At 39.1% G+C, this 21,884-nt stretch overlaps 1 protein-coding gene across 1 annotated transcript in view; it reads right to left on the bottom strand.

Moving 5' to 3' along the window:
- The window catches only part of HMGA2 (high mobility group AT-hook 2), a 122,963-nt gene extending 108,890 nt beyond the window's left edge, over nt 1–14,073 (bottom strand). The window contains exons 1-3 of the mRNA XM_079139706.1: nt 13,533–14,073; nt 10,844–10,930; nt 682–732 (exon numbers count right to left, since the gene is read on the bottom strand). Coding sequence (XP_078995832.1) covers nt 682–732; nt 10,844–10,930; nt 13,533–13,643 — 249 coding nt within the window. The 5' untranslated portion in view covers nt 13,644–14,073. The remainder of the gene's footprint in view (nt 1–681; nt 733–10,843; nt 10,931–13,532) is intronic.
- Between the last annotated feature and the right edge of the window lie 7,811 nt (nt 14,074–21,884).

The raw sequence follows: 21,884 nt of genomic DNA, 5'->3' as shown, positions 1-21,884 counted from the left end.
GGGAACAAGGTTCAAATGGTGAAATGAACAACCACTTAATTTCTGGCCTCAAAATACAGAGCCTGTGTGTGCCTATGGGGTCTAGCAAGCTTGCATGGGTGTGACTGTCTCTAAAGTCAATATGTAAACAATGTCTACTAAAGGGAGTCAAAAACAAAAAGAAAAGCAAAAACAAAAAACAGAAATTCGGCCCTTTTTTCTAACATAGACAATATGAAAAACAAAACACAAACCACCTAGAAAATGATATATGTTCAAAGCAAAGCAGTAAATCAAGAAAATAAAGTATTAAAAAGTTATCTCATGCACATTTCATTTGAATTTTATCACCATTTTAGTCAACTCCCAAGGTTTTGTAATACCTTTAACGCTAGTTACTCAACCCACTGAACAAGTCTTCCTGTTGTTACTCCCTGTGAAGAAAGAATGGAAAGAAAAAGGAGAAGATAAAGAAAAAGAGAAATAAGAGAAAGAAAAAGGAGTCCCTTCAGGAAAGGAAAGTGATTGGAGTAAGACCTAATCATAAGCAGTGATAATCTGTCCATGCCTTAACCCTTTCAAAGACACAACACACCAGAAGTAAGAAATGCATGTAATCCTTGAAATACAACGTAATACATTCAATTTTTATTTAAATTTTTTTCTTTACAATAAACAAACAAAACATATCTTATCACTCACCCATTTCCTGGGTCTGCCTCGTGGTCGTTTTTCTCCAGTGGCTTCTGCTTTCTGCGAAATGAAAAAGGAAGTTATGTAGTTTCCTACCTGACATTATTTATGGACACATTTCAAGGGAAAATGTTCTTGATCACAGATTAGGTATCGAGAGTATTTTAACAACCTTTTCCTTTAAGTTTCATCTTCTGCATTTTTCAATACATTCTCCTTCCCTGCATGATGCAAAATGGTATCTATGCAAACCCTTACCAGTTAAGACTTCTTTGGAGTGATCTCTTCTAAAACGCATAAAAATGCTTTTGTAAAATCTATTTTGCTTATATTTCTGCTCAAAAATATGAAATATCCCATAATTACGTAATTTAGTGTTTTAGAAAATGAACGTTTCTTAAATTATCAAGATTTCCCTTCTGTGTAGCAACTAAAGTTAGGAAAATTACTACTCACACATTGATTTAAATTTACAAAGCACTTGTATCTATGCTGCTAGTGAAAAGCAAGTCTAAATGTAAAAAAAGAATATATAAGCACTCTAGTTCAAAATAATAAACATCTGCCCACTTCTACAGGGTTAATTTCCTGTTACTTGCCGAAAATAATCACCTGTCAATCAGTTCACCTAAAGCATGGAGGGGCAGGCAGAAGCTGGTAGAGATCACCAATGTTTGTCCCTAAGATGGAAACTTAGGATGAATGACTAAAAATAATAATTAAATACATGCATCCCCAAATAACTTAAAGTATACATTATTAATAATCCATACTCAAACTTGACAAGAATATATTTCCAACTATCTTCAGAGTTCACTATTTCACAGATTTTTCTAGTATCACTGTTGGTTTTTTCTGCTTTTTTTTTTCACCATTTTGATTTAAATTTTAACATTATTTATAAAGCAATTAGCCTTTTCCCCATTTTTGTCATCCCATTCCTAATCGTACCAAGATAATACACATATGTATCAGATCACATCGACCTTCTACAAAAACATGTGTTTATACTTTTTAGGATAAAGAAAACTTAGTACATATTGTTCTGTGTATGAGAATCATCCTAAGGCAAACTCCACATAAAAATATAGGTAATCTGAGCCAGGATAACTTGTTTTCCATTTCATTTCTGCTATCTAGGTGAGCAGCCAGTGGGTACTTGGTACCACTACACTGAAATAAGATACCATGAATGTCCACTGCCAAATAAAACTTACCACTTTCTCTCCTCAATCTGCCTAGTAAAAATAGATGGCTGATAATTGATACAGAGACAGATAGATATCTGGAATTACTATTCTTCAGTTCCACCAATTGACCCAAACTCAATATGATTATTTACTATTTAAAATACCCCAGGCACTGGCTAAATCAGTCATATAATTACTTTAACCCTCAAGCAGACTTCTAGGCAGGCCAGTAATTAAATCTTAGATTAGGTAACTCACTCAAGGTCATACCTGAAGTTGCTAAGTGACACACCTATTCTGCTTACTCCAAAGATGGTGCTCCTATCCTTCCAACAGAGCCACCTCCCCTTAGTACACAGAATCTGCTATTAGAGAAAACATTTTAGGAAACTAAAATCGTCGCTGATTCAGCTTTTTTTCAGAACAAAAGGAAATCCAGTGGCTTTTAGGAACTCTATCTGTTCAATTTGGGCTCTGAATTGTTTGTTAGTTCTGAATGGCTCCACAAAGGAATCACTATTGTTGGGATCCCCAGCATTGCATAAATTAAATTCAGTGAAAGCCAGGAGCATCCAGTAAATCACACCATCTTTCAGGGAGGTGCCTTATGAAGAAGGGAGGTATCCTGAGACAGAGACTACACTTTGGCAAGCTTAGATTTAAATCCCTTCCCTGCCACTTTAGCTTTATGACTTTGGGCAGGTCCCTGAGAACTTTAAGTTCACCTGTAAAATGGAGCTATTGCCTCCTGTGAGGAGACGTGGAGGTACGTGGAAGTGCCTACCATGAGGTGTTCATAAATGTTCTTTCACTCCTAGCAAGATGGAATCCTTAAAGGGAAGAGTTTATCCTTCAAATTTATCCAGTATACAGAAGGTTAAGTCAATGCAAATATTCCATTACACCTACTTGTCACTTTTAGCAGAAAGCTTTTAAGAAACCCTTTAGTTAGTACATAGCCAGTTATAGGAGTACAAAATTCCCTGGTACAGAAGCAGCATTTGATTTAATCTTTGGAAGCAACTCTAAGATTGCAATTTACCCAGTAGTAAATTACACAAGCATGGAAGATAGAAATCCTGTTTAATGGAAGTGGGGTGATAAATGGGATTGGGGGGGTGACTATTGACCTTAAAGTTAACGGTGCTCCACGAGGCTTTTCTGTGTAGTTGTTATGTTTCCAGGGCCATGATGTGATCCGGGTATATCTCAAATCTACTGAAGAGAAGAGTTTTTCTCCTAAAAGGGTTTCAACTGCATTTCCAACTCAGAGAAAACAAATCTCTCAAAGAGAGAGAAAGTCTTTGCAAATAAGATGACTCTTAAATGAGCATCTCATTTACAAAAAGCCTATTGAGAAATAAAATTCATACCATTAACTAAAAGGCAAAATATCATGATTATCACTTGGACTTGTTAAAAGCAAACTTGCTCCCTGGCCACACAGGTCAGTGTTATATGTAAACTGAAACCCTCTTCTGAGACTACATCTAGAAGAAACACATTAGCTATGCTGTATGCCCTCAATCTGGGAAGTTCTCATTGTTCTTTAAAACCCACATTATTTAATGATTCTAATCAAACTCCAAAAAGGCTGCAAAACAAGTTAGGATTTTAGGTTGTAAAACAGCACAGATTCAAGAGTTTTACATGTTGGAAAATACTGGCTTTAACACTGTTTTCCTGTGTTTAATGCTCTCCAGGATACTACTTTTCAAACAAGACAGACAAAACATTCAGGGGACTTGTTTTAATATATCAACATATACAATACTGTAGAAGTGGATATTTGGTTTTCCTTTGCTGGAATAGTTTGGTTCTATACTTCAAATGCATGTATAAATGAGTCATGACTAGTTCCAAGTACTTCCTGCTTATATAGACTAGGAAGAAAGGGAGCAACAGGAGGGATTCTCCACTTGGAGAAAAGAAAAATTGTTTTTATCAGCACTATTATGTTAGTATTTTCAACTATCTATCATTAAAAGTACTTCTTCCTCCTTGCTTTTCTTTATTTATATTTTTATTTCTTTGTTAACGTTTATATACAGAACTATGTACTTCATTTTATGTTTAGAAGCAAGTTCAAGAGAGAGAACAGGAATTTGTTCAATGAGAAATGTATTTCTTTCTCTAAGAAGTTCTTGTGCTCTAGGCTCTTACATTTTCAGAAAAAAAAAAAAAAAGATAATTAAGAGGAAATTCAAGTTGGGCACAGTGGTGCACACCTGTAATCCCAGTGACTCAGGAGACTGAGGCAAGAGGATCACAAATTTCAGGTCAGCCTGGGAAACTGAATGAAATCCCATCTCAAAATAATAAATCAAAAGGGCTGGGTATGTAGATCAGTGATAAAGCACCCCTGGGTTCAATCTCCAGTACTGCAAAAAGAAAAAAAGCAAAGCAAAGCAAATACCTCTCTGAATTTGAAAACAGTACTTGGCATTAGGGCCTAGTGTAGAAGAGGTTTTTGATACATATGTGAGGGAAGGAGGGTGAGAGGGGAAATGAATGAGAGAAGAGAAGGGAGAGCCACTGGTGTTTATATGTGTGTTTTATTTTCTTCTTACCATCAAAATCCTGGAGCTTGGCAAAACTGTAAAAATAATTTCTTAAAGTATTCTCATTTAATAAGTAAGAAAACTTCTGGATTCTCTTATCTCCAAATTCATAGCCCTGTGGTTTATTTGTGGGTATCAATGGCCAAAGACACACATTTCCAACCCCATTATAAGATTGTAGAGTGGCTCTCCAAAAGTTTCTCATAACTTAACTTCCAACCTGCCATTTTAGGTCACTGGAGATAATAGAAATCTGCCTTATAGCAGTCAGTTTGCAAACTATTTGACAGTTCACAGTAGTGGAAAGGATATAAGCTTTGGAATTAGAGTTGTATTCAAGCCCAGGTTGATCATTAGACATGTCACAGTTTATAATCACAAGCCACAGTTCTGTCATTGGTGGAAAGGAGACCACGATAACTAACACAAAGATTAAAGGAGCTAAGATAGATAGTATGCAAAGTACCTGACAAAGCTATGGCAGTTGGTGGGTACTCGAGTGCAACTTCTTCTTCACTCTCCTCGTTTTAAAATGTTGCCCTTTAAAAGAATACCTAGCAATTCTATAAGTATCCACAGTGATTTTTCTGAGCATAATTTCACTTTAGTAGGGCAACCATTACTTATGGTTTTTCACCTCATGCAAGATGAAATGACCTGTCCACATTTATAGTAGTAGTGGAACCGAGACCCAGTCAGATGTCAAGGCAGTCAGGGTCTATTCTTTGTGAAGATATTCTTCTATGAAACTAAATCGCAGCACATTTGAAAAACAAAAGGAAACTTTCTAGGGCGAAAATCAAATAGGTAGCCAAAAGTAAAATATTTTCAAGATTCCTATAAAGATATGGACAAGAGTAGAGATTTGGAAGCAAGAAAATAGCTCATTTCTAACTTCAGATGTCTAATAATTTAGACATCTATTGATTTTTTTGCAATCATAAATTATTAGACATCTGAAGTTTTGCTATACTGGGATGACTGACACATGGAAGTCAGAACTCCCAACTGCAAATACATCAGTGCATCTGCATGAAAAACAAAACAAAACAAAACAAAACAAAAAAACTATAAAATATATGTGTGGGGGGATGCCTTATTTTGTTTTCATGTATTCTCATTTTTTTAAGACCAAGACCAAGTAAATTCTCATTTTACCTTTTTGATAGTCCAGTTCCATGGATTTTCCCCATTTTAAGGATCACTCATTTTAATCTTGAAAAGATGTTATAATTTGCTCTCATAATATATTTTGCAGTGGAAAATAAAAGTGAATTCCATCATTCATTGTTCTTCATGCTTATTTCACCCAAGGAAGCCCTTATTGTCAACTGTCATTATTTCACACATGCTTGTCTTCACATATATAAATACTAACTTACAACCAAGGCCAAAAATGGTTTAAAAAAAAGTTATTATTTTCAAAGTTTGAGACTCTCCTTCTCTAAATCTTCCCTCTACCTCTTCCATAATGAGGGCTGCTACAAGAGTTACCTTCTGAGCAGACTGTTTCCTCCTTTCTCCTAAAGAAAAGAGAATGACTGCTCTATGGTTCACTAAATCAAATATGCCATTCAAAATTGTGTAGTGTGTGAGAGGAATATAAAATCAAGCAATAGCATAAAATAGAGTCGGTCCCCCCATTAATCTTTTTCTTCTGGTTGGTAAAACCAAGATTCATTAATGAAAAACTTGAGCATCTAGGACAAGGAAATTCTATTTCTACTCTTGTGCCAAGCTATGTGGTTCTAAGATGAGCTCTGGATACTGCAGAAAGTCAACTAACAAGACAAGACAGGCTAGAAAGATTTTACTGGCATAAAATGCTCTTCAGCATCCATCTGTGCTCAAGAAAGAACTGAAATGCAAGGGAATGCCAATCTGGTACATTCAATCTCCTTAGCGAAATGATCTGTTGAGACCTTAAGATAAAAATTAGCCAGGGATGCAGGTCGGCAAAAAAAAAAAAAAAAAAAAAAAAAAAAAAAAAGGAGCTTTTGATGAAAGACTTCCGAAGGATGAGAGTTTCTAGACAATTACAACTATGGGTTCCCTGACATAAAGTAACTATATACAATAATTCAAATGAATTCCAATCTCCCATATTTGGATCATAATCTACGATAATTCAAAGGCATTGTCAGACAGAATTTATTGATGCATTAAATAAGGCTTCGTCCTCACTGGCAAAATGAAATTAAACAGAACAAAACAAAACAGTCATCTGTTTAGTTAAGTCAGGATAATAGACATTACAGTTGGGCTTTACTTAATTCCTCCTACCTGAATTCAGTTATATACTCATGTAGGGCCCTGAATTCCACACTGTAAATCACCTGTCCATTAAAATGCAGAGGAATCAAACTAAATTATGCTATGCTAGTGCTGCAGGAACCATAGGTTGGAATTGTATGGCAACTCCCAATTTTACCTTTCTCTGACTTACATAACAATGATGCTTTTGGTTATTCTTTTCAAAGGGCCTACTATGTTCTGTAAAGAAAATCCTGTCCTCAGCAGCATCTATGTTGCAAGATTTATTTGAATTGATGAGTTAAACCCAAATTCTCTCCTCCTAAAATTTCTGTGATTGATGTTAGTGATAATTCATTTAAAAAATCAATCCCATCTCTAGGAATGCAAATGATTAAGAGCATGAATCACAGTCTTTTTAGTACCCAAATAATATCAGGCCATCTTTTCATAGCAAATTGAAAATAGAAATTAAATATTTTTCTGAAGATTTTCTTTGAAGCATGCATACTTTACCTAGATGATATTTTCATTCTGCACTTTGTTCTCTAGGTCTGACATTTCACCTAAAGTTGAAAGGAAAGTCAAGCAAATCTAACATTATGAAGTAGGATTATCTCACACCTGACATTTTTAAAACTTCATTTCCCTTCTATGAAAATATAATTCAATCTCAGAAAAACATATTTTCCCAGGAGCACTTGAGTGAGAATTGGCTTGAAACTTAAAGATAAATTTTACTTGTGATTTTACACCCAGAAATAGTGACATCCCCTCCAGTATTCTCTCGTGATTAAAAAGGAACAACAGAACCCTAAATGAAACAAATAGGATTACACCTTCATTCTCTTTAGACAAAGGAATTGTGAAAATTTAAAGTATTCCACGCAGCACAATCATGAGAGGAAAGAAAAGCAAAACAAAACAAAGATGAAACTAAGAGTGATAGAGCTCAGCATGTGGAAGGTCCTGAGTTCAAATCCCAGTATTGCAGAAAAACAAGGCAGGGGGCGGTTAATGGTGAGGGTAGGGACTTGGGAGGAGCAAGAGACAACTGGTCAAAAGTGTATCTCAACCGAAAAAGTAAATAAAAGGGTAAACACACTCATGTACACACTCTCTCTCTTTCATTTAGATAAAGAATTTATTCAGGAAAACATTAACTTCTGATTTCTTTTATTAAGGTAACAAAAGGAAACCAGTTCAGGCACACTCAGATTGGAGTTCTTAGGAATGACTACACTTGTCACATAATGGTCATCCACGGGAATTAGTTTTAATGAAATATAAATAGATTGAAGAATAAGTTTGCTCTTTCATAATTTCCAAACATAAATTGTGTTTTTATAAATTTGTTTTACATATTACATAAATCAATCTTCTATTGAATGTGGCCTAAGATTCAAGTGATGGCTAATTTGGTAGCCAGTTTCTGCTTGGTCTTGCCACATTCTGCATGCATTGTCAAGTTTCACACTGTTAATTTTCTAACAAGCAGTTTTGTTTTCAGATGCCTCAAGGCCAGTTGCTGAGTCCAAACACAAACTTTGTAAGTAAAGAAACAAACTCCAAGTAGCAAGAAATGCTAAACACACATCAGTATTGTTCTTTAACATTAGAGTTCTTTTCTCTCATATACTTACCAGTTTTTATGATACATTTGTCATTGTGATGAATCCAGTATGCATGAAAACAGCCAATTTATTAATCATAGAAGACTTCTCATATTTACTCTGGTCAATCTAGCAGGACTTTTTTTGTTGTTGTTTGTTTGGTTTTTGTTTTTATCTTACATGTTATGAACAATATAATTTTTTCTAAAAAGATTTGTAGTTTAAAATCCTAATAGAAATATGCTCTGTTAGAATACAATATATATTTGTTAAACAAGGATGTTTTATAAATCATGTTTATATAGGATAGAAGCATATTCAATAAATACTGATTTCAAAGTGAAAATACCTTAAGTTTATACATGCCATGAACAATTCATCAATGCCATTCATTATTTTGCAAAGTATTATCTTCTCCAAATGAAGCGTAATTTATAAAACTGAAGAAAAATAACAGTCATGTTATAGGCAAATGTATTTATTCACTTTTATTAGAAGAGGGAATTTTGTAAATGGTTTATATGAAATAATTGTGTCTGGAAGGATAAAATATTTCAGAAAAGGGCTTCTTTGGGAGAAAGAAAACCTGTGTTTTAGAAACTAAACAAACGTATGCATACACAGGAAGAATTATAAGGAAGATGAGTGGCTAGTAGGGTCACTTTGCAAATGCCTATCAGTAATCACTAAAAGTAAATCAAACTTTACTTGGGAACAGACCAAATTTTGTTATTTTGCTTTGAATGGTAAATTACACACAAGTCTCAGATTTCCTTTTGTCAATAAAAATGTTATTGGTCAGTGGTAATCTTTTCAAAGAGCAGAGAAGGGGATGGGACCATTTCTAACTACTTCCTCAAAATAATAAGAAATACAATAAAATTGGAAAGATAATTCATTTTCCTTTCTTGCATTAAATTTTTAAAAATTTATTTTTGGTGAGTTATAAAGATTTCTTCCTAGAAGATGATGTAATGATGCATTTTTCAGAAAAATTACATTGTAGCTCAGATGTTTGTTAGCTGCATAACAAGATATTCCTTTGCTATCTCTGGGAGAAAATCTGTTAGGTAAACTCCATGCTTGTACAACCTAGAATAACTCCTATTAGAATAACTAATAAAATTAGTTCTTTTAGCCAATTTATAAACCAGGTAAAACAGAACAAATAGAAAGTATTCATATTAAGAACACCAGATTATTTACTGTCACTTTTCAAGGTTCTTCAGAGCTTTTAAAGGTTCTTTAGAGCTCCTTTGAAGTTTACTGATTAAACATGAGTCACAATTAAATCTAAACTCTAAGAAACAGTTATATTTAAATATATGAGAAAGTTGCTCTTCAACTCTGTTCAAAACTGTTAAAATAAAGCAGGCAACTCATATTTACTTCTATAGAACTCTATGTATCACTAGTTGCTCTGGCAGTTTACATCCTTGAAAACTATCACATATAATGTGCTTAGTGACCAGTCAAAGAAAAAACACAAAACATGATCCCAAAAGGATGAGTACACAGTCTTTTTAAACAAATACTATACATGGCATATTCAGATCTAAGATAAATCAAAATTTACTTCTAACCTGAAACTTGTTTTTTCAACTATTACACAAACTTTCAAATAAAATACAAACCTTTTCTGATTTATAGAGTCAAAACTGACTTTTAAATTCACCTTCACTTCTCTATACAAGAATTGATCTTGAGATATTTCCTCTTTGCTAACTCAAATACAACCAACACTAAGTTATTTTAAACTGCAATTTAAATTCTAAGAAAAACATCATTAAACTTGACTGGGTTCTATCCTACCCAAATATGTGTGTGTGTGTGTGTGTGTGTGTGTGTGTGTGTGTGTGTGTGTATTTGAGTAAAGTATTTGTTTGAAAATCTTCTCATTGAAGAAGAATAACACTTTATGAAAAGGTTTCTGAGATTATGATATATTATATTGCAGGTTCATTATAAAACAAACAGCATACATTGTCATCACATTTAAAGTTGTAAAATTCATTGAATTTTTTCCAGCATTCCATAATTGGATTTACTTCTAATTATCATCTACTTGACAAAACACATAACCTTAAAAGGGGAACTTGGTTTGCAGTAGTCATATAAATAAGCACAAAGTAAATTAATCTCTATTATTTTTCAGAGGAAACTGCAAAAACTTCAGTACCAGGTGAAATTTATAGTTTTAATTTATTTTTAACTCACCATTGATTCAAATATTAATTGTATCATTCACCACCCCCACACCAACTACCCCCACCTCTTCCCTCCTCATCCCTCCATCAGCCTTTTTAAGGTTCATATTATTTGGTAGTGGTTTGTTTAAAAACAACACTGTAACTAACTTCAGGAAACTTTTTTGCTAAGCATCACTCAGGAAAAAAAGGTAAACTCCCATCCAACCAATGTTAAATGCAGGAAATGTGTCTTGGGTTACCCAGCTGGGACAAATCCTTAGGTGTGGATTTAGAATGGGAAAAATTAAAGGGAGGTTCCCACAGTCACTGATGAAATTAGGAAAGCTTGACTTGAGAATTCTCACCTTTTGAGCTGCTTTAGAGGGACTCTTGTTTTTGCTGCCTTTAGGTCTTCCCCTGGGTCTCTTAGGTGAGGGCTCACAGGTTGGCTCCTAATTGTGGGAGGAAAAAAAATGTTGTTGTGGCAAGACCGTCTGAAAGAAATTGACCCTGACTTTTTAGCTATGTTTTCTGCATGTGCTACTCAACAGAGCTACCGGAATACATTCAGTTTAAGCATAAATGGATGATAATAGTACAGAGTTTACAGAAAGGGGAAATAACTATATTTTTAATCCAAGGATTCAAAAAGGAAACTATTTTGCATAAGAAATCTAGATTTTATTTCAAACCTAAAATGGTAGTGAAGTCTGAAAAGGCAGCATGTTCTAGAAAGAAAGTCATATATTTTTAAGGTATAAAGTTTACTTGGTTATGCATTTGTCAATATATAGAAATAATGAGTATCTTATATGAATACCACTATCCACTATGTTAGCATTTCAAACAACAGAAAAATGAAGCTAGCATCTCAACGATCTTCCATATTGAAAAAAAGTAGCTTTTAATCATCTCTATATACCTGCATTCTAAGTTGATTGGGACCCAATCGACACATTCTGAGTGAAATATTGGAGCAATTATCCACCTTTTTCAGCTCAAAATAACTCCATTCCCCCTAAAAATTCCAAATAATTATGGCAAATGTAAGGGGGGAGGTTTTGCTTGAATTATCTAGATAATTGCTTCAATTCTCCACTTCCTTTCCGTGAGGCGGGCATAGTCTCCAATCTAAATTCATTTCTTTTTATAAGAATAAACATGTTTTATTCAAACTTTCTTTGGAGAAAACTTTTATGGGGGTGGACTGGAGGAAACCAAAAGGAGGAAAGGGAAGAGGAGAGGAAATATCTGGGAAGGAGAAACTGAAACAATCACTTCTTTAAGCAAAACTTTAAATGGCTCCTATGCCAAGTAGTAAATACCAAGTGGTTAAGAAAATGTGATGATTAATATTTCAAATCCTACATATTTATCCCGTGAATCATTTATTCACATTTTATTCAGATTTGGTGATTATATCAGGCTAATTAAAACGCATGAAAGGTGTCAATGAAAATTCACATCCTACTTAATCTGGGAAAGGTTCCTTACAGGCTTCCGGGGGATACTAGTTCCAGTGGGCACAGCCTGAACAAACACATCCCAGACACATTTTTCTTTCTTTTGTGAACTCTGCCTTAACTCGAAGGTAAAACTTCCAATTACCTCCAGATTCCCTTACATTTTCTTTTAATTTTTTTTTTCTTTTGCGTGGGGGGGGGGGGTTGTGCAAATTAGTAGTTAAAGAAAGCTGGGTGGCGGGTGGGAAACAAGAGGGGGTAGGGCAGAGACTATCTGGGAGGTGTAAATCAGGATCCAAACGCGATATAAAGTGTCGCTTGCGCAGAGCGGGAAAGCTCAGGGGCCTCTAGATTCGCTTGTTTCCTTTGAAGATTTCAAATAGGTACAACCCTCTCAGTTTTTCTAAAATGCACTGGTAAGCAAACATTGTTCAATTTCCCCACCTTGCTCTCGGGCAGATTTGGATTCTAGAATTATTTTCTAACCAGTCTATTTGCCATGAGGAAAGCGAGTTAGGAATAAGGAACGAAGGGGAAGTTTTAAAGTCCGAAGAAGCGGAGTTTAAATGTTCTCAGTGGTCGTGTCCTGCTTCAATCCCGCCGGCTGAGCCTTGGAAATTGCAGCGAACAAAACCCCCCGCCCTGGGCGCTGCGCGCAGCTCTGCAAGAGCCGGCTGCACGCTTAATTGGTTGCATCCGCAGACAAAACCCTCCACTCCGCGGGGTCCCGAGCGCCCCTCAATTGTACCCTCCCAGCCCCCAGCCACTCGTCCCAGAGAAGAGCATTTAATGCGGGAGAACATTAACGTGGGATCCAGGAGCAAAAGGGAGACAGGGCGCTTGGCTAGGAAGTGACCCTAGCTACCGTGCACTCTCTCGGACACTCCTTCCAAAGCGCCCTTGACGAAGCGAGTTAACCCCATCCCGAGGGGTCCTAGGATCCCCTTGCAGCCCCTTCCTCCGACCACCTCGGGCGGCTGTCGCTTGGAATTTAAAGATCCCTTAAGAGTACCGGGCAGCCCGGTCTTACTCGTTCTTTGTCGGAGGGCGCGAGCCTTGGGCCACCAAGAGCTTGGGGAGGGCGCCAAGGGGGCGACTGCGGCGCGCCAAACTGCCGGCTAGCATTCCGGAGGCGGGAGAAAGAGCCTGGGCCCCAAGACTCCAGCCCCTTCAGCCCGAACGGCTAGACTGCCCCAGTCCCCAGCGACTGGCTTCCCTGGGTAATTGCGAAGGCAGCTCAGAGAGCGTTGGGGAGCCCTGATTTGTGGGACCCCGGTCGCTTCCAGTCACCAGGCGACACCGCGCCACTCAGGGCTGTGCACAATAGCGAAAGTCCGAGGACGTGCTTCGCCCGACCCCACCTCCCGCCTTTACCCGGCCGCCCGCAGCGACTCCCCACCTCCCGGCCCCATGGGGAGCTGGGGCTCCGCTGTGCCCTCGTAGGGGACTCCGCTGCCCGCCCCCCTGGTCAGCGGGCTGTGTGCAGCAGCCGCGGGCACTAGGCTCCCGCGCTCTGGTCGCCCGACGCGTCGGGGGCCCTCGCAGAGGACACGGAGGTGGGCTAGTGCCCCCACCGCGCCCGCGTACTGACTTGCTGTTGCTTCCTGGGTCGGCCGCGTCCTCTCTTCTGAGGCGCCGGGGCGGCAGGTTGTCCCTGGGCTGAAGTGGACGGCTGCCCGGCGCCTTCACCGCGTGCGCTCATCCTGCCTCCTGCAGCCGCCGCCGCCGCTAGCGCTGCCGCCGCCGCTACCGCCGCTGCAGCCGCTTAGCCTCAGCCGCCCGGAATCTGCCCAGCACCTTTCGGGAGACTGAGTGAGAGGGCTGGAGAAGCAGGCAGGGGGAGCGAGAGCTGGAGTGCTGCGAGGACTGCTGCTGCTCAGGCTGCCGCCGCTGCCACCATCAACACCGGACGTCCAGCGGCTGCCAAAGAGAGAAGAGGGGAGGAGGAGGAGAGAAGGAGGCGCTGCCGGTGGCGGCGGCAGTGGTGGGTGAGTGCCGAAGGTGGAGGTGGCTGTGGCGGCGGAGGTAGCGAGCGGAGGAGGGAAGCCGAGGAAAAGAAAGGAGGGTTTGAAGTCGGAGAGACTCTTCTCTCGGTTTGGGATCAGGAGTTGCGGGCACTGGGAGCACTTCGGCAGAGGCTTGGAAAGCGAAGAGACTTGGAGTGAATTGTGTCCCTTGAAATGTTAGGCGGGGAAAGAATTCCTCCTCCTCTTCGCCTCCCCCCCTCCGCGCTCGGCAGTGAGAGAGAGAGAGAGAGAGAGAGAGAGAGAGAGAGAGAGAGAGAGAGAGAGAGAGAGAGAGAGGGAGAGAGAGGGAGAGAGAGAGAGAGAAACAGTGACTTGGGTAGTCGGAAGGCAAAAAGGGAGGATGGGAAGATGCGGTCCAGATCAAGTCGGGCACCCAGCGCAAGCAAGGGACAGAGCAGTGGGTGGCACCGCGCCTCCTCGGGTGGCGGGAGCAGGCAGCGGCGGCACCAAAGAGTCGGAGAGAGACAGGCCGCTAGCTTCTGCGTCCTGCACCAAGCGCGCGCTGCCCGGGCTGGAAGTTTTCTGAGTTCCTGCCCCAGGATTCAAGTGGGATGAGTGTGTGTGTGCTTGCGGCGGGGGTGGCGGGACGGGGGGAGTGCCCCCTTCTAATCGTGGGCGGATAAAGGGGAGGGGGCTGCGCAGGAGGAAAAGTATGAGGAGGAGGGAGGCCAAGCAGACCGCCGAGCCAAGGCGCCTGGCCGCGGGCCAGAGACAGCGTTCGAAATACAACTGCCTTGGCGGCGGCGGCGCCCGGGTGCCACCCGGAGCCCCGCTCACGTGCTCCGGCCCGGCGGCGGGGTTAAAGGGACAGGCCGGGGATCCCCAGCCTACTAGCTGCGGGCCTCGCCCCTTTGGCCGCCGAAGGTCACTCCCGGGCGGTTGTCCTGGGAAGGCGCGGGAACGCGACTGCCCCAGAGACACATTTTAGGGCTCGGCCTTTACCTGCGCCTCCAGCGTGCGGAGCCAAAACTTTGCCAGAAGCGTCTAGCTGCACCGGCGGCAGGGTCCCAGTTCACTACGAGAGGGAAGGGACTGCTGAGGAATAGGAGCTGGCCCCTGACAGCCTTGGGATTTCCTCACCACAGAGCGCGCGGCAAGCATGCACACACACAACACGCACGAAGATGCATACACATAATCACATGCGCACTTGCACGCAGATACACGTGCACACTCGCACACAATAAACACGCACTCGTAAACACGCACGTAAACACACACACAGACATTGCACCTTCGTAGCCACAAGCACGCGGAACGCGCCGCTTCTTCACTGAACTTTTTTCTTCAAGGAAGACTAGGGGCGACATAAAGTCTCCCCGCGACTGGTGCTACGCACCGGGTTCGGACGCTCAGTCACAGTAAAGGGGACCTCATGGATGCCCAACAGCACAGATGAACTGTCTCTTCAGTGTGCCTTTATTTGACCTTTTTTTCCGTCAAGTCCTAATTTTATAGCCTGGACTATTTCTGAGTTATGTGAACACTATACTGGCCACGATCCTTTTTTCAAAGGTGGAGTACTTTTTAAAAATACACCTCTTTTTCATCCTTGAATAACACAAGATTGAAAAAAAAAATTAGGTTCAGGTTTTCACACATCACACCCAAAATTATTTTGGACTAATTCCAAAATAAAAACTTTCACCCGGGGAAGAATTTTTCTTTCAAAGATACAGACCACCGTGTAATAAAAACGCCTGCTCCGCAGCCCTAGGCAGGCAGTTAGGCACCGCCAGGTTCCGCTGTGAATGTGGAGGAGGCGCGTGTAAATGTCTGCTTCCGCGCGACGGCGCTGATTGGTCCGCGTTGCCATTTTAAATCCATTTCCAGCTGTCCTTTGCAGAGTTGAGACACTTTGCTGCACGTTGAGTGCTCTGCAGGATCCCAGGGTTGCTCCTGGGTCTGGGAACGCTTAGCTCTGATGGAGAGGGAGAGCCCCCATCCCTCCAGATGGAGTCCAGCAGTTGACTGGGGAGGGTGGGGTCTAACAGGAACCAAAGGTTTTCTGTCAGGAGTTGGCTGAAAGATGGTATCTTCATCAAAAGAATTGAAACTTCACTTATTAAGGATTGCAGTGACATTTCCTAATTGCCAAGTTTGCACATTTTTTAATATGATCACATATTTGCACTGTGGTGTGCACGTTTTACATACACATATAAAATGGACTTCTGGATTTGTTTTTGTTTGCTTGTTTCTTGCGCATAAAATTCTGAGGATGAATGTAGACAAAAGTCACCCAGGATTTCAGTTTGCTAGCTTTATACTAGATACCTCATTATATCCTGATTTTTTTTTTCATTGCAGAGTCTGACAAGGTGATTCCAATATTTTATTTTTGCAATTCATCCCTGAATCTAAAATAAGCACAGAAAAACTGGGGATGGGGGTGAGGGGACGCCCAGCCTGCTGTTTTCAGGCCACTTTGCTACCAGACTACTTGATCCCTTTTGAATTTATACAGAGAAGGATGTAAAACAAATATTGCATCGAGTTTTGTCTAAGTTGTTTGGTTTATATATTTTCGTTATTTGGAAACCTCATTTAAGTTTTTCAGGTTGCTATGTTTTCTGTAAGGCAAGACATTGAAATTGATCATCATAAATGGATGGAACTTGAGCCTATTATGTTAAGAGAAATAAGCCAAACTCAGAAGGTCAAGGGTCATATTTTTTCCCTCATATGTGGAAAAAGGAAAAGAAAGGTGTGTGTCGGGGCGGCATGAAAATCAAAGAGAGATCAGTAGAATAGAGGAAAGGGACAAGGGAGTGAGAGAAGTGGAAGAAGGAGGGAAATGCTGGGAGGGATATTGGCCAAATTGTATTGTTATAGTGTGTGCATGTACAAATATGTAACAACAAATTCCACCATTGTGTAGGAGATGTTTACCAATAAAAAAAAATCATCCTCGGCTTTAAAATTATTCAGGTGAAAGTTATTTTTTAAAATGGTCTCAATATTTTTTAAAGTTAAATGGTTAGATTTTTCTCTTTAAAGAAAGTTGTTTTTACATCTACATTTGAGATGTTTATTTTCCAAATATGTTTCTCTATTCACTTCTCCTTTGTCATACCATATATTACCAATCCACTCAAGGCTAAACTCTTTCTAATTTGAGAACTTTCCAGGTGGTTTCTCTCCACATTAAATGGTTTCTTTTCTTCTTCCACACCAACTATCAAATTGAACAATTAGCACCTTGGTTGTATATGTTAACAAGGTTTCTAATTATCTGTGACACATGATTTAGATTAGTGTTTAGATCAGGTCAGCTCATTAGTGGGTGGTAAAATCAATTTAGTGGACTCAGAACACCATTAAAAAATAGAATAGAGAATATCCCATGTAAAATTTCTTATTTTCATTATATAGTACATGTGCATAAAAATTGTTTTAAGATTTTTCCCCACCATTTAGCATCTTGGAAATTGGGATGTATCTTAGAGTTCAAGGTGTCTTAGCACTGTTACCATGCTTGAGGTAGTATTATTTCTGTGTTAGTGGTACACCTGATATTGGATGTCTTATTTATATGGAAAGTCAATTGCTTGCTCCAAGTTGCAGAGAGACATGTTTAAATGCCACTGACTTAGAGTTCCTTTACATCTCCACTAAACTGAGTTTTTGTGATCTCTGTGATGTTTAACAAATCATTTCTCATCTTTGTGTCTCAGTGTCCTTCTTTCTAAAATGAAAGATAAACATAATCTCTGAAAGTTCTTCCAGTTCTAATAAATAAACCACGTATTAATTCATGTTCTCTAAATGTATCATGATGATATGTAAATTTTATCTAAAGTCCCTGGACAGGTAGTATTTCTAACACTTCTTTTCAGGGAACCAGTTTTGTCTAGGTGGTATTCAGTTCAAAATAAATTTTTGGTAATTTCTTACTAATTTATTGCTATGAAAAAGTTACTTTTATTAAAGTTACCATGTTACAAAATGTACAACACAGAATGAGAAAAGCATTACTTATGTTAAAATATCTTCAAAATTCTTTTGACTAAATGTTCATCTATGATAAAGAAGTTGAAGTTCTTACATTGTACTTAGTAACATTATATTTAAACAATACATTCATATAGAATGATTTAAGAATTTTTTGAATTATAACTGATTGAATTATGATGTATTTTATTACAGGGATTAATTATAACCAAATATTTTGAAAGTGAATCTATATAAGAACACAGAAAATTATATTTTTTGAACAGAATTATAAACATATATATGTATATAGAAACTCAGTATAGTACAAAGTAAACATATATTCTTGCCTTCGGAGACTATCATTCTAATTTGACTGAAAAATATCTCAAGTGTTTTAAAATGAATGAGGTCATTTGCACTGTTCGAGCCCACAATTCTGTTTCTTTAAATATGTGTAGTGCATGATGAAAAGTAGGAGAGATTACCCTAAGAGTTTTCCTACAGCTTCACCACAAATATGTGCTGCTAAATTTGCCTTTTTTTTTTTTTTTTTTTTGACAAGTTTCCTACTCCTCTAGGAAGAGAATCACCAAAGTGACTTTGTTCCTTTTTTTTTTTTTTTTCCTCTGATACTGGGAATTAGACCCAGGGGTGCTCTACCACTGAGCTACAAACCCAGACTTTTTTGTTTTATTTTGAGACAGGATCTCACTATGTTGACCAGGCTGACCTTGAACTTGAGATCTTCCTGCATCAACCTCCCGAGTGGCTAGGATTACAGTCGTATGCATCCTGCTCCTGCCTGTTTAAATATTGTTTTTGAATGAGTTGAATGCATATTGACTTGGTTTTGCAAAAATCACCTATTATTCTCTCAGGACTCAGAAAATGTAATTCATCTAAAGTTAAAGAGAACCTCTTTTAAAATAACTGGCATTCATTTACAATCTATTTACCTATCACTTTAAGCCTTCCATTTACCTTTACAAATCTTTAGTTTTTTCTCTCCAGTTCATAGTTCACTCAACAACTATCTATTGAGCACCTACTAAGTGCTAGGAATCACATTCTTTTTGACAAGTCATGGAAGTAGAACAGAAATGTAAGTTTCATTCCCCTCTCTTATCTATTGACATTTTACTGTCATCCCAAAGCAATCCCATTATCTATATGTAATCAAACAGCTTTGGATAGTAGGAGGAATGTGGGCTTTGAAATCAGACTTAGGTGTGGGAAGTATGGTAGAGAGAATTCTAAAATTGTCCTGCTCCCAAGATGTCCTGCCCCCTTGCTTTGGTGTGCCAGCATTCAACAGTCCTCAGGACTATACTATGCTGGACGTCATTTCTGTGATTAGCTTGTGTTAAATGGCATAGCTAAAAACTTAAGACAGGGAAATTATCCGGCAGAACCTGACCGAATTGTATGTATGTAAAGCAGAGTTTCCTCTGCCCTGTCTTAGAAATTGAAGTTAGAGATTTGAAGCACAAAAAGTATATGAGTCACCATTGCTCTTATGGAGAGGGAGGGGACGTGGGCAAGGAATATGGTCTTTAGGAACTGAGGGCAGCTTTACACTACCACGCCTGCAGCAGGGAAACGGGACATCTGATCTCCAACTACAAGAAACTGAAATTTTCCAACAATAAGAGGATCCCAGAAGGGCAATCTCATCTTCCTCAGAACCCCTAGACAAGAACTCAGCTGAGTCAACACCTTGATTTCAAACTCATGTTACTTCAAGTAGGGAACATAGCCACTCCTTATCTGACTGCTGACTTACAGAACTGTGAGCTAATAAATGAATATTTCAGTGGTATTTAAAGACATGACATTTATGGAAATTTGTTATGCAGCAATGGAAAAGAGGAATCTGGTCCAATAAGCTTCCACTGCTTTCTCCATTCCATGAACTGCTTCAAAACACAATTACTCATGCGTTCTATCTGGAGACCTGCCCTGAGGTTGCACCACTTCTACCAAACCTCTGCCCTCTTTGAGAGTGGTGAAGCAGTGGCTGGCATGAAATACACCACCTTGAGTTGCTTTCTATCTTCCCTGCCTCACCTCCATTTTTCCTCACTTTCATTGTCCTGAGTGTGTACTGCTCAAATAAATCACAAGTATTAATTCTTGCCTTAGGCTCTTCTAAATAGCCAGGCTAAGAAGAAACCCAGAAACTCAAACTCAGCCTTATCTGTGGTGGTTTTCAAACTTGTTTGCAAATTCTTCAACATTTCTCCCACCAAATGTGGAATTTAATTCCCTCTCCCCTTGAATATGGCTAAACATTACTAATTTGCTTATAATAAATGAAAGGCAGTAGAAGTGAGGCCACATAAAGTTGAAGGATAAACAAAAAAGGCTGTAGGGTAGCCTTGATCTCAGTCTCTCTGTATGCCTCTTTCTTTCTGTCCCTTGGAATCCCTGAGCCAACATAGAAGATTCCTTAAGGCCACCATGCTGGTGGGACTGCGGGGAAAGGAGATGAGAGGAGAGAAGATAATGTGTGCCAGCTCCCGGATGTTTGCATTCCCATCAACTGCCTGACAGGTGAACTAATTCCAGGTTCCTGAACCTCTCTGCTCTTAGGCCAACCTAGGCTGATGAGAAGGTCAGAGAGGAAAGGCCTTTGCTGAGCTCCGCTGCAAATGTAGACTTATGAGCAAAATATATATTGCTTTTGTTCTTCAGGCACTAAGTTTTTGGATGGATGGTTAGAGAGATGATTCGAATCTGGTCCATCATTTTCTCCCCAGATGAGTTCCTCTTTTTATTTCTCTCTTTCTGATGAATAACCCAAAATGGGAAAATAAAATTAAAACCTCAAATGAGTGATTTGCTTAGCCAGAAAGCATTCTTAACTGGAAATCACACTTCACTAGGATCCTCCTTTTCTTTTGGTATCAAAGGATCACAAGCCCCCATAGTTCTGTTTTCTAAATATTTCTGTCTATTCCACTTCTGTTGCTTCAGAAGTTAGGGCTCTCTACATTTACATTTGAATTACTCCTCCCTGGTCCCCCAGCCCTCAGTCTTACTTACATTTTAAAAATCTGTTCTCTAGGGTACATCTAGAGGAATCTATGTCTTTTTTGATCAGTTGTGTGTATTGTTCTTTTTTTTATAATTATCATAAATGTATAAGAAAATGTATTGTTGAAGACACAGGTGGAAATAAAGAATAAAAAATTCCTTAGTTATCCTACCATCCAAAAATAACCCTGAAACATTTTAGTCCTTCAAGACTTTATGTGAACAAATATAGGTTCATACTGTACATTCCATTTCATCACCTATTTTCTATCTAAATAAATATCATGAATATTTTTCACATTAATGAATGTTCTATAGTACCACTTCTAATGGCTCTGTTTTAGGTATTTTAATGTGTGTGTGTGTGTGTGTGAGAGAGAGAGAGAGAGAAATAGAACACCTGGAATTAAGTAAGCATTTGATAAAAATTTTTATGACATCCTTGTGGAAAGCTGAAGAAATATGGCTTGGATGTTACGCATTCCTTTATGCTGACATCAGTTTCAAAGGTGGTCTCTTCTGTCAGCATCCTGGTATAATTTCCAAATTTTCAGATGTCCTAAAGATAAAAAGAATAGCTAACTCTACTGATGCCCAAATTGAGATTCAAAAAGATCTCAACGAAGCCTAATACAATTTAAGAAGATGAATATAAAGTATGCTATTAGTTTCAAAGGGAAATAAATTCAGCCATACCAGCATAGGGTACTTAAACCCAGTTCCTATGATTACATGTATGACTAAGAAGCAGACTAAGATACTACCTAACATCTATTCCACTCTTTTAATTTAGTAAAAAGATCACCCAGAATATTGGGTATAGCAATATGCACAATTATAAACTCCATGTCCCAATCTCCCTTCTAGATTGGGGTCATCGGTGAAATATAAGCAGGCTTTTGGAAGTGCTTCAGGAAATCCCTCTGAAAGGACTGACTCAGCTG

Source organism: Sciurus vulgaris, assembly GCF_902686455.1.
Source record: "Sciurus vulgaris genome assembly, chromosome: 5".
Lineage (NCBI taxonomy): Eukaryota > Metazoa > Chordata > Mammalia > Rodentia > Sciuridae > Sciurus > Sciurus vulgaris.
The sequence above is the reverse complement of the archived record's forward strand: the minus strand, read 5'-3'. Positions and strand labels throughout refer to the sequence as shown.